At 35.3% G+C, this 13,633-nt stretch overlaps 1 protein-coding gene across 3 annotated transcripts in view; it reads right to left on the bottom strand.

The window, feature by feature from the left end:
* Window positions 1-6,637: 6,637 nt before the first annotated feature.
* Window positions 6,638-13,633, bottom strand: part of LOC127862427 (midnolin homolog) — a 44,079-nt gene continuing 37,083 nt past the window's right edge. The window contains exons 4-7 of one of the 3 annotated variants that reach the window (XM_052401547.1): window positions 13,361-13,534; window positions 11,692-11,806; window positions 9,046-9,216; window positions 6,638-7,591 (exon numbers count right to left, since the gene is read on the bottom strand). In XM_052401547.1, coding sequence (XP_052257507.1) covers window positions 7,272-7,591; window positions 9,046-9,216; window positions 11,692-11,806; window positions 13,361-13,534 — 780 coding nt within the window. In that variant the 3' untranslated portion in view covers window positions 6,638-7,271. The remainder of the gene's footprint in view (window positions 7,592-9,045; window positions 9,217-11,691; window positions 11,807-13,360; window positions 13,535-13,633) is intronic. The other 2 variants (XM_052401548.1, XM_052401549.1) reach the window with 2 other exon arrangements.

Raw genomic sequence — 13,633 nt, 5'->3', positions numbered from 1 at the left:
AATTAGATACGCATTTTCACGCATTTGTAGTCCCTTAGAAACTTAACTTATTTAATTTAAGACCTTTCAAGTTTTAAAGGTTTTATTGCTAACCCTTAGATATTGATGAGCAGCAAACAGTATAAAACCTGAATAGACTGTGAGTTACTCGCAGTCTGTTCTGATTTGATGCTATTTGCGCATAGCCAATTTCACTTTGCTTCTGAGTGGGAAAGGGTTAAAAAGCAGCACCTATGCTATTTTGCTGTTAACTTATGAACATTTGACAACTTGAGACTGTTTGCAACAGAAATTTATATTTCTATGCAGCATTATCAATCATGAATTTAAATTGAGATTCTATCAAAACCACCAAATATATTTGGTTTCGCTCATTACCATTTATGAATAATGTGATAATACAATTATTTTTAATACATAAGTAATTTATAATTGCTATTAGCCTTTTTACTTGTTTGTTTTTAATATTTTTTATCTGAAGTTATCTAAAAAAATGTAATGACCTAAGATATTTCAACAACACTTTGAATATCATGTACCGCAATATTTCTCAATTCATTGGTTTTCCCTTTGTTTGGTTCTTAAAATAAACCCTATAAAGATGTTTAATCATTCTCATTCCTGATCTACCATTCAAAGCTTGGCATTTTAAAGATGTTGCGTGTATAAATAATTGATACTGATTCAGGTATCGCCCAGTCGAAGAAAATGTCAACGCAGTAATTTCAGTGAGGATAAAAAAAATTAACATTTGACGATGATATTTGATGATACATTGTATTTCAAGCCGTTTCCTTTGCTTCTAATACAGTTCCTGTCTAGGATCTACAGATCTCATTATGCTATCTGGAAAGGTCACTACAAAGGTCTTAACAGAGTTATTAGTATTTTTCTTCTCAAACTTTTCAGCAAGTAATAAAACTATTCCCTTTTTTTTAACTTTACCATAAATAGTGGTCACGTGGTTTGGTGTTATATTCCTGTGTGGGCATTATATTTTGCAGTTACTTTGTCTTTTAGCTCACATGATTAAATTTTTTACCCTAAATGGAAGTGGTGTGGTGTTATATTTCTGTCTGGTGAAAGTGCATTACATTTTGCTGTCACTTTTATGAAACCTGAAGTCAGGAAGTTAATATTTGGTGTGAAACATTGCATGGTGGTCCTCTACAATGTTTGTGCAAATAATACACCTGGGGTCTAAAATTTGCCCTGTCCTGAGAGTTCCTTGTTTTCCTGGTATGTATATAGTAATCAAGAGGGCCTGAAGGGCCCAAATTTGCTCACCTGAGATACAAAAGAACTGTCCAGCTCTGTGCGGCTCAAGATATCATAAGAAAAAATGCTCTGACCAAGTTTAATGAAGAATGAACAATAAATGTAACTTTTAGAGTGTTAACAAGGTTTTACTAAAGCCATATTTGGATACATTCCCCAACCCCTGGTGGCCATGTTTTTCAAAAGACCGGAACTATTTTCAAACTGATCCAAGATATCATGAAAACAAATGTTCTGAACAAGTATTATGAAGATTGAACAATAAATGTGACAATTAGCGTGTTTATTAGAAGTTTTTACTATAGCCATATAAGGAAAAATGCCCTGAACCCTAGTGGCCATGATATTCAACCAACCGGAACCATTTTCGAACTCATCCAAAGTATCATTGTGACAAATCGTCTGATCAACTTTCATTAAGATAAGACAACATATATGGCCTCTAGTGTGTTAACAAAGTTTTACTATAGTGAAATAGTAATATATAGTCATATAAGGAAAAATGCCCTGCACCATTGCGGCCATGTTTTTCAACAGACCGGAACCATTTTCTAACTTATTCAAGATATCATTAGAACAATATTTTTTTACCAAGTTTCATGAAGATTGGACAATAAATGTGACTTATATAATAAATGTTAACAAGTTTAAACTATAGTCATATAAGGAAAAATGTCCTGCCCCCTGGTGGCAATGTTTTCCAACCAAACAAATCCATTTTTGAACTCTTCCAAGAAATCATTGGGACAAATCTTCTGACCATGTTTCATGAAAAAAGGACAATAAATGTGTCAAGAGTGTTAACAAAGTTTTACTATAGCAATATATATAGCAAGACTAGGACAAGAGTGTTAACAAGGTTTTACTATAGCCATATAAGGAAAAATGCCCCGCCCCCTGGTGGCAATGTTTTTCAACCAACTGGAACCATTTTCAAACTCATCCAAGATATCATTGGGACAAATCTTCTGACCAAGTTTCATTATGATCTGACAATAAATGTGGCCTCTAGAGTGTTAACAAGGTTTTGCTATAGCCAGATAAGGAAAACTGCCCCGCCCCCCTCAGGGCCATGTTTTTCAATCAACTGAAATCATTTTCTAAGTCGTCCAAGATATCATTAGGACAAATCTTCTGAAAGTTTCATGATGATTGGACAATAAATGTGGCTTCAAGAGTGATAACAAGGTTTTACTATAGCCATATATAGCCATGTTAGGAAAAATGCCCCGCCCCCTGGAGGCCATGTTTTTTCAACCAACTGGAAGCGTTTTTCAAACACGTTTAAGATATCATTGGGTTTCATAAAGATTGGACAATTAATGTGGCTTCTACTCTATAGTGTTAACAGGTCAAATGTTGACGCTGCACAACGCACGACAGACAAAAAGCTATCACAAAAGCTCACATTGTGCTCAGGTGAGCTAAAAACATGAATAAATATCTGAAACAGTAAGGCTGTGAGGTTTGGTATATGGCATGTATAATTGCATTGTGTTCCTCTACCAATTTTATTCAAATCATACCCCTGGTGTCAAACTGGTCCATTCACAAGGGTCACAAGACATTTAACCATTGAAGCCATTTAAATTCTTTTCACTTAAAAAAAAAAAATACTCTTCCTCTTCTCAATGAATCCTAAAATTGCACAAATTGCATGCTACACGTGTTTCAACTATGTGTAGGGTGAAATGACTTCATTTTTTCTTTTACATGACAATTCTGACATGTTTATTATGCTGTTACATGTTAAATGGCATGTTTTTATGTTATTCTTGATTGTGTGTAACTGCAATATCTTTCTCATTATCACAAATGAAATGATTCGCTGTTGTAAAGACTGCCAATTTGTTGTGTACTTTTGTATGCCCCTGGATCGAATGATGGGGGGTACATTGGTTTTGGCCTGTCTGTCTGTCATTGTATGTGTGTGTCATTGTATGTGAGTGTCTGTCCCAAAACTTAAACCTTGGTCATATCTTTTGCAATATTGAAGATATCAACTTGATATTTGGCATGCATGTGTATCTCGTGGAGCTGCACATTTTGAGTGGTGAAAGGTCAAGGTCATCCTTCAAGGTCAAATATATGGCTTCAAAGAGGCGCAGTAGGGGGCATTGTGTTTTAGGAACACAGCTCTTGTTGTTCCGGGAAAAAAGGGCTTAATGCTTATATATAAATTGTTGTAGAATGCAGACTTATCTTGGACAACACTTTCTGCTTGTATGGTATTTTTTGTTCTAAGGAAGTCTCTTTTAAACTAAATTCATGTACAGGCAGAAAGTACCATACCTGATTAGCCATTGCAGACTGCACATGCTAATCTGGGACGACACTTTCACTACTATACATTATAACTGGTAAGCCCAGTTTTACGATGAAGTGGCTCATGTGCATGCATAACCCTTTACCACTTAGATATGTATTTTGACGCATATGTAGTCCCTGAGAAAGTTACATTTAATTAAAGACCTTTCTTACTGGATTCAAATTTTAAAGGCTTCATTTCCAACCCATAGATACTGATGAGCAGCAAACAGCATACAACCTGAATAGACTGCGAGTTACTAGCAGGCTGTTCTGGTTTTATGCTGTTTGCACATGGTCATTTTCACTTTGCTTCGGAGTGGGAAAGGATAAATCGATATGTCATTAAAGTGGCTAATAAGTCATGCATCAGGATACATTTTTTGGTTCGTTTTAAGAATAAAGGTTTGTGAGTCAGTACGAAAATTTGACGTTATTTTCATGATTCATTATTTTATTTATAGATGCATCAAAAGCCTAAACTAGCTAGCGGATTTACTGGGTAGCTAGCTCTTGGTGTTAGTTCAAATCCAGACCTTCTAATAATAAGACATAGCCGCTACATCTTATTACCAATATTTTTATTTTAAACGACAATAAACAAGTGATGTTCAGTAACACTTTATTTGTGTCATTCAACAAGTTTTGAAATGGAACACAAACATCAAATATAGAAGGCTAAGTACCCGAGTCAAATAATATATGGCCACATTCTCTGGGCATGTTTAAGAAACAGTTGTTCTGTTTGAGGCTTGAACAATTATTTCTCTGAAAAATGAAGATTAACTAACTGCTTTGGTTGCAAAACATAATTGTTTAAATTTTCATGATGCCTTTTGATAAAAGAGACAAGGTAGATTTTGTTTTTCATGAAATAACTTTAACATAGGTATAACAATTTTTGACAACCCCCCCCCCCCCCCCCAAAAAAAAAACAAAAAAACATTTGACTGGAAAAAATTAATGTGAATTCAAGCCTTGCGAATAAATTGATTTTCACAGACACAAACAGCATAACTGTCCATATTAGCCTTCTCTAGCTACATTCTATAATCTACATTTTTGCACAGCAACATTAATGATTTCAAACAAAAGTAAGTAAACAGTAATTACGACATATCATGTTAAATTTGCATTTATCAAAAATACAAAATTGCGTTTCAGACAGACCAGTAAAAAAAATATGACAAACTATCATTCATTATTTTTGTCGCATTTGCAGTCCACACAGGCCAATCAGGGACGACACTTTCCACCTAAACAAGATTTTTGGTAAGAAGGGACTTCCTTTAAACGAAAAATACCATAAAAGTGGAAAGTGTTGTCCCTGATTAGCCTGTGCAGACTCCACAGGCTAATCTGGGACGACACTTTACGCACATGCATTATGCCCAGTTTTTTCAAAATGCGACACATTTGAAAAAAAAAGCTTTTTGCTTAGAAATGTTGTATCTGTTATGTCAGAAACTATTAAATATTTATAATTCCCCTTTTTGCTTACTGATATTTGAAATGATATGCAGCATTATATCAACAGATTCTTGCCATTTTTATTCCAGAATAAATAAATTAAATAATCAAATGTAATGTATTGCAGGATATAAGAAAATATACAAAATATTGTCAATCCCTCTTGCTAACAAATACACACTGGCCTCTACGGCATGCCAATATAAATACATTTATTTATATATGTACAAATAATAGGGCAGTTATGAAATCGAAACAAACTGAAAAATCCAAAAATGTACATTTACATAAATGGCGACCTTAGTTTAGAACCTCATTTGTTTTTTGTAATTTTGCATGTATAAATAATTGCATACACTTATTTATAACTTTTTCGAGTTCAATGCAATAAAAGAAACCAATCAGAAGCAGTTCCTGTTTATTGTTAATCTTATCATATTTCGTTCAAGGACAACTATTACGTACACACACCTACACTATGCTTTTTAAAATATCAGCTTTAAACTAGTGAACACATGTTGTTCAGCAAAGAATCAACAGAGATATAGAAATTCCTAGTAGAAAAGTTAACCCTTTCAGTGCGGGAACCGAATTTTAAAGGCCTTTGCAAACAGTTTGGATCCAGATGAGACGCCACAGAACGTGGCGTCTCATCAGGATAAAAACTGTTTGCTATTATGATAGTATTCTTTGAAAAAAATCGAAGAAAATGCGAATTTTATAAATTCAGCAGACGACATTTAAGCAGACGACAAATTTCCCAGCATGCAAAGGGTTAACATGTTGTTGCGCAGGATGCAGCAGATTGTTTGTCAGCAATATTTTTCCTGACAAAGGGGGAGTAATGGAATTCATACTAATGACATTTCATTAAAAACCCACTTGTGGAAAATAAACGCAAAGCCAATATCAAATATCAGACCAATGAAACAATGAAAGTAGCATAGAGCTGTCCTTGCACAACATTCATCATTAAAATAACAAAAAGTAAGCGACATTTAAGGGCAATAAAACAAAATTCATGTTACAACTGTCAAAAGCAATGTAAGGTCGATGACAGATTTAAAATGAACTTGGGAATGTCAGTCGCCATTCAAATTTATCTAACATATTAAAAAATAAATGATGAAAGTGTGAAGCGTGTTACTACAAGTCTTGTTATGTGATATTAATGTATTTTCTTTCGTCTATGAAATTCATTTTAGTTAGGTTTTGCTTCACATAGATGACAGTCACGCACATAAGTTCTGGTTTGACATTCATTCGCATTTGTTCTGGTTAATTAAAATTCTGTTCATCTTATTAGCAAAGAAATTTGAGAAAAATTAACCGCATTTGACAATATATATACTTAGAAGTCTGCTTAAGTTAACATCAATGTGTGTGCAACATATCAAATGAATATTCATTGTGTAATTTTAACTCAAGAAAAAAATTGTCCCATTAAATCCTCGTTCTTACTTGTATAATAAAGATGCAAGTCTAATGAATTCAATATTTAAACTGATAGTAAATAAATTTGATGAAAAAAAGCATGTTTGTAATTAAATATGGTAAAATATGGTGAAATGGATTCAGGGCTGACAAAGTCTTTGCATTTGAAGGACCACACCTAAAGAATAATAGCTGTATAATTATATAATTCATGCAATATTGTCACATCTAAGAAAGCAATTTTTGTACATATATACAAACACATCCCCACAATTTAAACATTTCTAACAGCTCTGCCTAATTATAAAACATCAACTGCTTTAATTCAAATTTCAGCGTTGTGAATTTATTAATCGCCTCATGCTGTTAACGTTTAAGCAATAAATGCCACTCAACATGTTTAAATTATTCATGCCATATCCTCTTTGTTCAAAATATAATGTACCAATGCATTTGCTACTGAAATCTTTGTAACACTAGCAGTATTGAGTCATACGAAATGTATGTCACACATGGTGGTATATATCGTGCAGTTTATACGTTAATGATACAACACTAGTACAAACACAAATGGAACATGGCTGAACAACTGTCAAAATCTCAAGTCCGTGACACAAAACCATCACTTCAGCAAAAAGTGTCCCTCTCAGACCCTCCACAGAAAATACACAACGGCCATGGTGGATGATCGACCACAGGCCGTGAAACAAAACAATGTGTCTAAAGGGTTAGACACAACCAAACGTGAGCCAACTTGCTGCGCAATTACAGCATGCATGGTCTCAGACAAGAACACTCTCGTGTTCTATTGCGGTCTGCGTGGAAGCAGCGAAGGCTGGGCTTGCATCGCTGTGTGACTCCTTATTGCCCGCAGTGACCTCGATGTCACGTGGAAGAGTGGAAGCCTCGTAGTTCAAAGGCCCAGAGGTTCGCATTCTCTGGTAGACGTGCTGTAATTTGTTTGGCCACTGGTATGGGGAACGCAAGCCTCTCTTCTCCTGTCTACGCAGCTTGCGTTCTTGCATCAACTTTTTCAATGTTTGCACTTTGCCTTGAAGGTTTTCGTTTGTTGCTACTCCTATGCTAGAATTCTCATAGTTACCTAAAAGATGTAAAACAAACAGTATTCACAAGTTGTAAACACTTTACCACTCAAATACGTACTTTGATTCGTTTGTAGTTGCTATAAAATCAAAGCAAAATGTAGACATTTGTAACTAGAATAAAGTTTAAAAGCCTTCAATTTCAACCATAAGATAAGCAGCAAACTGCATGAAACCTGAACAGAGTGCGAGTTGCTGGCAGGCTGTTCTGGTTTTATGCCGGTTGCATATAGCAATTGACACTTTGCTCCTTAGAGTGCAAAGGTTAAGGATGTAGAAAAATCTTAAAGGGCATAAGGGAACTATTTTGTTTTTCTTTGTAACCCAAGTAAATAGTGTACACAAAGTGAAACAAAGCATTTCACTTCAGTGCAAGACCATAAATCCTAGCTACCATTTAAGAGTCTGAAATTGTGAAAGTTGCACGACAAGCAGGTTAACATTGTGACCTAATAGAAATTAATTTTGTATCTTTTGTCAAATAGTTTAAGAGGCAGTTTACTTAGGCTGATCTTTAAAAGTGCGCCAACTTCAATAACATGTCACAAGTTTGCCAATAAAAATGTGATGTTCTGTCACCACAACTAAATTCAGCATCATCCATTTTGTTTAAAAGTTCAGTGGCATTTTGTTTGAATTTAAATGAAGTGATACAGGCCAACTTGAATTTGCTTTTGAATTATTGTTAATCCAGTGTTACATATGTTAACATCTGTTTAAAATAAGCTCTTCAAAAAAATTCAACAATTAAAATGACTATCTTGTAGACATAATAAAGAGACCAGCGGTCAATTGTATAAATCTGGATAAATCTTATCCAGCGGATAACTTTTGGTTATCTTCAATTTTATGATAAGATAACCAAAAGTTATCCGTTGGATAAGAGTTATCCAGATTTTTACAATTGGCCGCTGAGGACAAAGAGCCCTCTTGCACAACCTTATGCAATCATTATGCAATACCTTAAAGTTTCATTATAATGAGAAAACTTTTTGTCTTCTTGATAATATTACGCTTATTATCTGATATTGCAAAAAGTCAACACTGATCCCTGACAAGGACAGGTTCATTTGTAGAGCCACATGCTGGGAAAACAAGGCTTAATGCATATGCATTATGAGTCATCCCAGATTAGCCTGTGCCTTCTAAATAGGCTTATCAGAGATTTACAATGGATTTTTATTAAGAAGGGACCTTAAAACAAAAAAATCGTTAAAGCAGAAATTTTCATCCCCTATTAGCCTGTGCGAACTAATAATTCAGGTTTTAAAGGCTTCAACTCCAAACCTTATTTACAGATTAGCAGCAAACAGCATAAAACCTGAACAGACTGCTGTTTGCACATAGCCATTTTCACTTTGCTTCTAAGTGGGAAAGGGTTAAGTATCTTTGTTGCTAAGGGGAGAAACATGGCTAACTGTTCATAAATCAAAATCAAGTGAATTGTACTAACCTAGGCAATGTGTCTCTTGTGTGGAACTGTACGGCTTTTGTAAGGAGCAAGTTCTGGACGTATCTCGGAACTGGGGCGACGCGACCAACAAATCGTTCAAGATCTGAAGAATCGTGTTAATGTCACGCTTTGGTCGCCCTGCAGACTCATGTATTGATGGATCTAAGGTTCCTGAAAGGGAGAATACTCATGTATTGATGGATCTACGGTTCATGAAAGGGAAAATACGCATGTATTGATGGATCTAAGGTACCTGAAAGGGAGAATACTCCTGTATTGATGGATCTAAGATTCCTGAAAGGGACAATATATTGTTCCAAAACAAGGTCCAAGCAATAATGTCATATTTGTGCCATGTTATGCAGTTCGCACAGGTTAATCAGAGACGACACTTTTCACTTTTAAGGAAAGTGCCAACCGAAAGTCAAGGGCAGGCGGAAAGTGTTGTTCCCGATGACCTGTGTGGACTTAACCCTTTCAGTGCTGGAACCGAATTTTGAAGGCCTTTGCAAACAGTTTGGATCCTGATGAGACGCCACAAAACGTGGCGTCTCATCAGGATCCAAACTGTTTGCTATTCTGATAGTATTCTTTGAAAAAAATTGAAGAAAATGCTAATTTTAGAAATTCAGCAGACAACATTTTAGCAGACGACAAATATCCCAGCATGCAAAGGGTTAACAGGCTAATCTGTTGTGCTAATCTTGGGGCACACTTTACCTACATGCATTTAGCCCAGTTTTCTCAGAACACAGCTTGATACACTGATTGAAAGTGTGTCTGTGTTTTGTCTTTCCGTTGTTTTTTTACGCATTAATTACACCAAAGATTAGGACTTGGCTTTGTTTCATTCAAATTCAACAATGTAAGTAGGTAAAAGGAAGAATATTAGATAATTCTTTATTTCTACCATTTTATAAAACTTAGTACATTTTTCAGTATTTCATGGCCAAGAAACAGACAAAAACATGCGGAAGACAAACATGATGTTTCAATTTACACCCACATATAGAACCTTTCAACAGCATGTTCACAATAACAGCTTCAGTTTCCTTAAGGATTATTTGCAATAACAAAGCAATTAAAGGAGAAAAAAATATTCCTACAATTAAACATCATTTTTGACGAATGCTCATTATGGAAACAATAGTATAAAATTAGTAGAATTGTATGATGAATGGTTTTTATTTACAGAAGAAGAACCATTAATCACTAACAAAACAAATTGCTGCAAATTTGTTAAACAAGAAACAAAAAAGCCATAACTCCTGTGTGTTTTAAGGTTTTTCATACCCAATGTAAAATGTACGTCACTTTAAAAGGGATCTATGAATGTCATGCTTGTTCCAAAGACAGAAAATACCTAATCAGTAAACAGTTTTAATTCAGATTAAATTTAACATTATCACACGGAACACTCAGTTGTAAATGTAGGAAACACACAAAAAAGTAGTCAGTTGTAAAATGTAGAAACACACAAAAACGTTGTGCAGTTTACAATCTGCAGTTTATTAAGGAAGTGAAACTTTTGGAAGTGTGATATTTTCAACAAGCCACAGATAAAACGTTCATAATACAAGCAAGTATTAGACCGCGATAAACTTGTTTTTAAAGCAAACGCATTGAGGGTGTTCTATTGCCCACATACCTATTTACATTTAATAGCCCTAAGTATTAATAAATATTATTTGAGCTGTGTGCTTGTGAACAGCACAGGCTAATCTGGAACAATACTTTTGGCACATGCATTTAACCCCCTTTTCACAAAGCACAGCCCATTTGGATTATAAGAAAACCATCAAAATGACTCCTGGCATGATTAGAGTAAACGTGAATTTATTGGGAAAAGAAATACAGACCAATTTAATAAAGCACAATAATGATTCTATTTTTGGCAATGCCAGATCGATTAACCATTGTGCTAGTAAATTTCAACAATCATACAATTATAGGAGGTTATTTATGCAAAAGCCACATTGTTTGGGCACATATGTGGGAAGTCAATCAGACACAATTAGCAATCATTTAGAGCATTACGTAGGCTCAATACTTTTGAAATTTAAGTACTTTAAACCAGATGGGGTTTAATTTTAAGTCATAGTTATACAATAGATTATTCCACACGTCATGTATGTAAAAAGCTCAAGGTTAATATCTGACATGTTTGATTGTTGCCAAGGTTTAACAAAAACATTTCGACCTCTTGGTCATCCACATTGTCGACAAGCAGAAAAGACATCTGCCGAGTACATCTGCACCAATACAATAATTGTGCTTGCACTGTAAGCTTTTGAAATTGCCAACAGTATGAGCAACGTTCTGGTGAAAATGTGGATAAAGTGTCATTCCGGATTAGCAAGTGAAGACTGCACAGAATAAAGAAGGTTGACATATGTCCCCTTTTAAGAAACTTGTTTTTTAAAAAAGGTCTCTTCTAAACATAATCCAGTATAGGCGTAAAGTGTCATCCCTGATTGCCTGTGAGGACTGCACAGGCTAATCTAGTATGACGCTTTATGCACACACATTAAGCCCAGTTTTCCAGAATGAAGCAAATATTTTTACATTTTCAGCGGGATGACACTATGCAAATGCATTAAGCCCCTTTTTCTAAGAAACGGGCTCATATTCGGCCTGCGAGCCTACCTGAGAACGTTCCGGAGTACACACCCTGCCCCAGGTGGTTGATACTGTCGATGACGGCCCCTGAATTGCATCCGTGTACCCCAGCGTGTACACCAGCGCTGTGTGGATTGGACTTCTGTAAGAAATATGTGCCCACATGTAAATCACAAGTGTGCCAAACATGATGGAATACTTGAACTTAGCTGCATCAACAGCCAGCTAATTACCAGTCTGTGGTGGGTTTACTGGGTAGAACTAGTACTTGGTGTCTGGGTAATGAGTGCGCGAATATTAAATGAGAATTGACCAAAACTGCAAAGGTAATATTTTGTTTGAAAAAACATTATATGACCCATAATTAAATTGTAAGATATTTTTCCTTTTTTAAGTTTTGTTTTGAAAGCCCTGAATTTTGGTTTTAATTGTGTGTTTTTAACTCATACAATTTGTATATTTCTCACAAATAACAGAATAAAAATACTGCTAATTGGTAATGCTGTGCAAATAATTATTAATGCAATTATTCATACTCACTCGATAAACTAAAAAAGTGTGACTGTTTGACATGATTGATTAATGTGCACTCTAGAGAATATAAGGGATAGTAAACCCCATATTTACATACACCTCCAATGATCTTAAATGTAATTTTATGGCCCAGAGCTAGTTTCACTTCCTACATCCATGCCAAAACAGCTCACCTATTCCAGGTGATTTAATCACTTGTAATTGGACCAATGTATGTATTCACCTACTCATCTGCCCACACATTATACACAAGAAAGTCTGCTGTCCTCAATACATACCATAGGTGATAGGTAGAAGGCTGGAGTATCTAGATTTACATTATTCAATAGACTTGAATAGATTTAATCACAAAGGCTGTATTTAGGTTATAGCTAACATTTGTTTCCTTGAGTGTGTAAACTGAAACTTGTTAATGATAAGATCCATGCACAGACAGAAATATGGGTGAGAAAACAGCGATTTTTTGGTGTTGGATTGGAAAAAGTACCGGTCCTAGCCCTTTTGGGCAAAATGCGCGAAAACCCCAGATATTGGAAAAATTTGCGTTGTGAAGTCTTCATATTGGGAAACTGGTGATGTTGATTTTTTGCTCCCAAGTACTTTAAAATTGATAACCAAGTATGTTGTCAATATTATATTTTCTAAGGTTGAAGCCATCGAGTTGCATTGGGACACTAACTAAATGTTGCATTTTATTTTAAAAAACAACAACCTTCCATTGGGAATTTTTTTGACAGTAATTGAGAAACTTGTAGTTTTTTATAATTGGGAAAGTGCCATTTTCCGGTACTTTATAAAGAAGGAAAATGTATTACAATTATCTGTGTCCAGCTTATCAATGCGTACATTTGACACTGACTGTATTTCAACAATATTTATTCAATATAAGTTGACTATTTATAAAACTATCAATATTATTAATTGTATGAATCGTCCATATTTTTTACCCTTCTCCAAACAAATCATAAGGTTACATTCTAAATATAAGCCTGCAATTTCTGGGAAAGCTGGACTAAATCCATGTGATGTTCGCACAGGCTAATCAGGGATGACACTTTCAGTCAAATCCAGTCTAGTGATATGTGTGCAGAGATTCTGAACAACAAAAGAGGTATTTTTGTGGCTCTCAAGTTTCACAAAAACAACAAACTCGTTATCTTACCTCTGAGGTACTGTGACTGTGGCTGGTGGAATGCGCGCAGTGGTTCTGCACCCCCTGCGAGCGCCTTCGGGACAGACACGACGCTGACGACAACTGCAGCTGCACGAACATCATGTGCTCCCCTAGCTTCATTGCCAGGAGCAGAGGAGCACGGCCCGTGAGGAAATCATTAACCTGAAAAATGTCAAGACAAACCAATCATTGACCTTGAAAATGTCAAGAAAAACCAATCATTGACCTGAAAAATGTCGAGAGAAACCAATCATTTACCTA

The sequence above is a fragment of the Dreissena polymorpha genome, chromosome 16, assembly GCF_020536995.1.
Source record: "Dreissena polymorpha isolate Duluth1 chromosome 16, UMN_Dpol_1.0, whole genome shotgun sequence".
NCBI classification, from domain to species: Eukaryota; Metazoa; Mollusca; class Bivalvia; order Myida; family Dreissenidae; genus Dreissena; species Dreissena polymorpha.
This window is presented reverse-complemented; position numbering and strand designations above follow the sequence as displayed.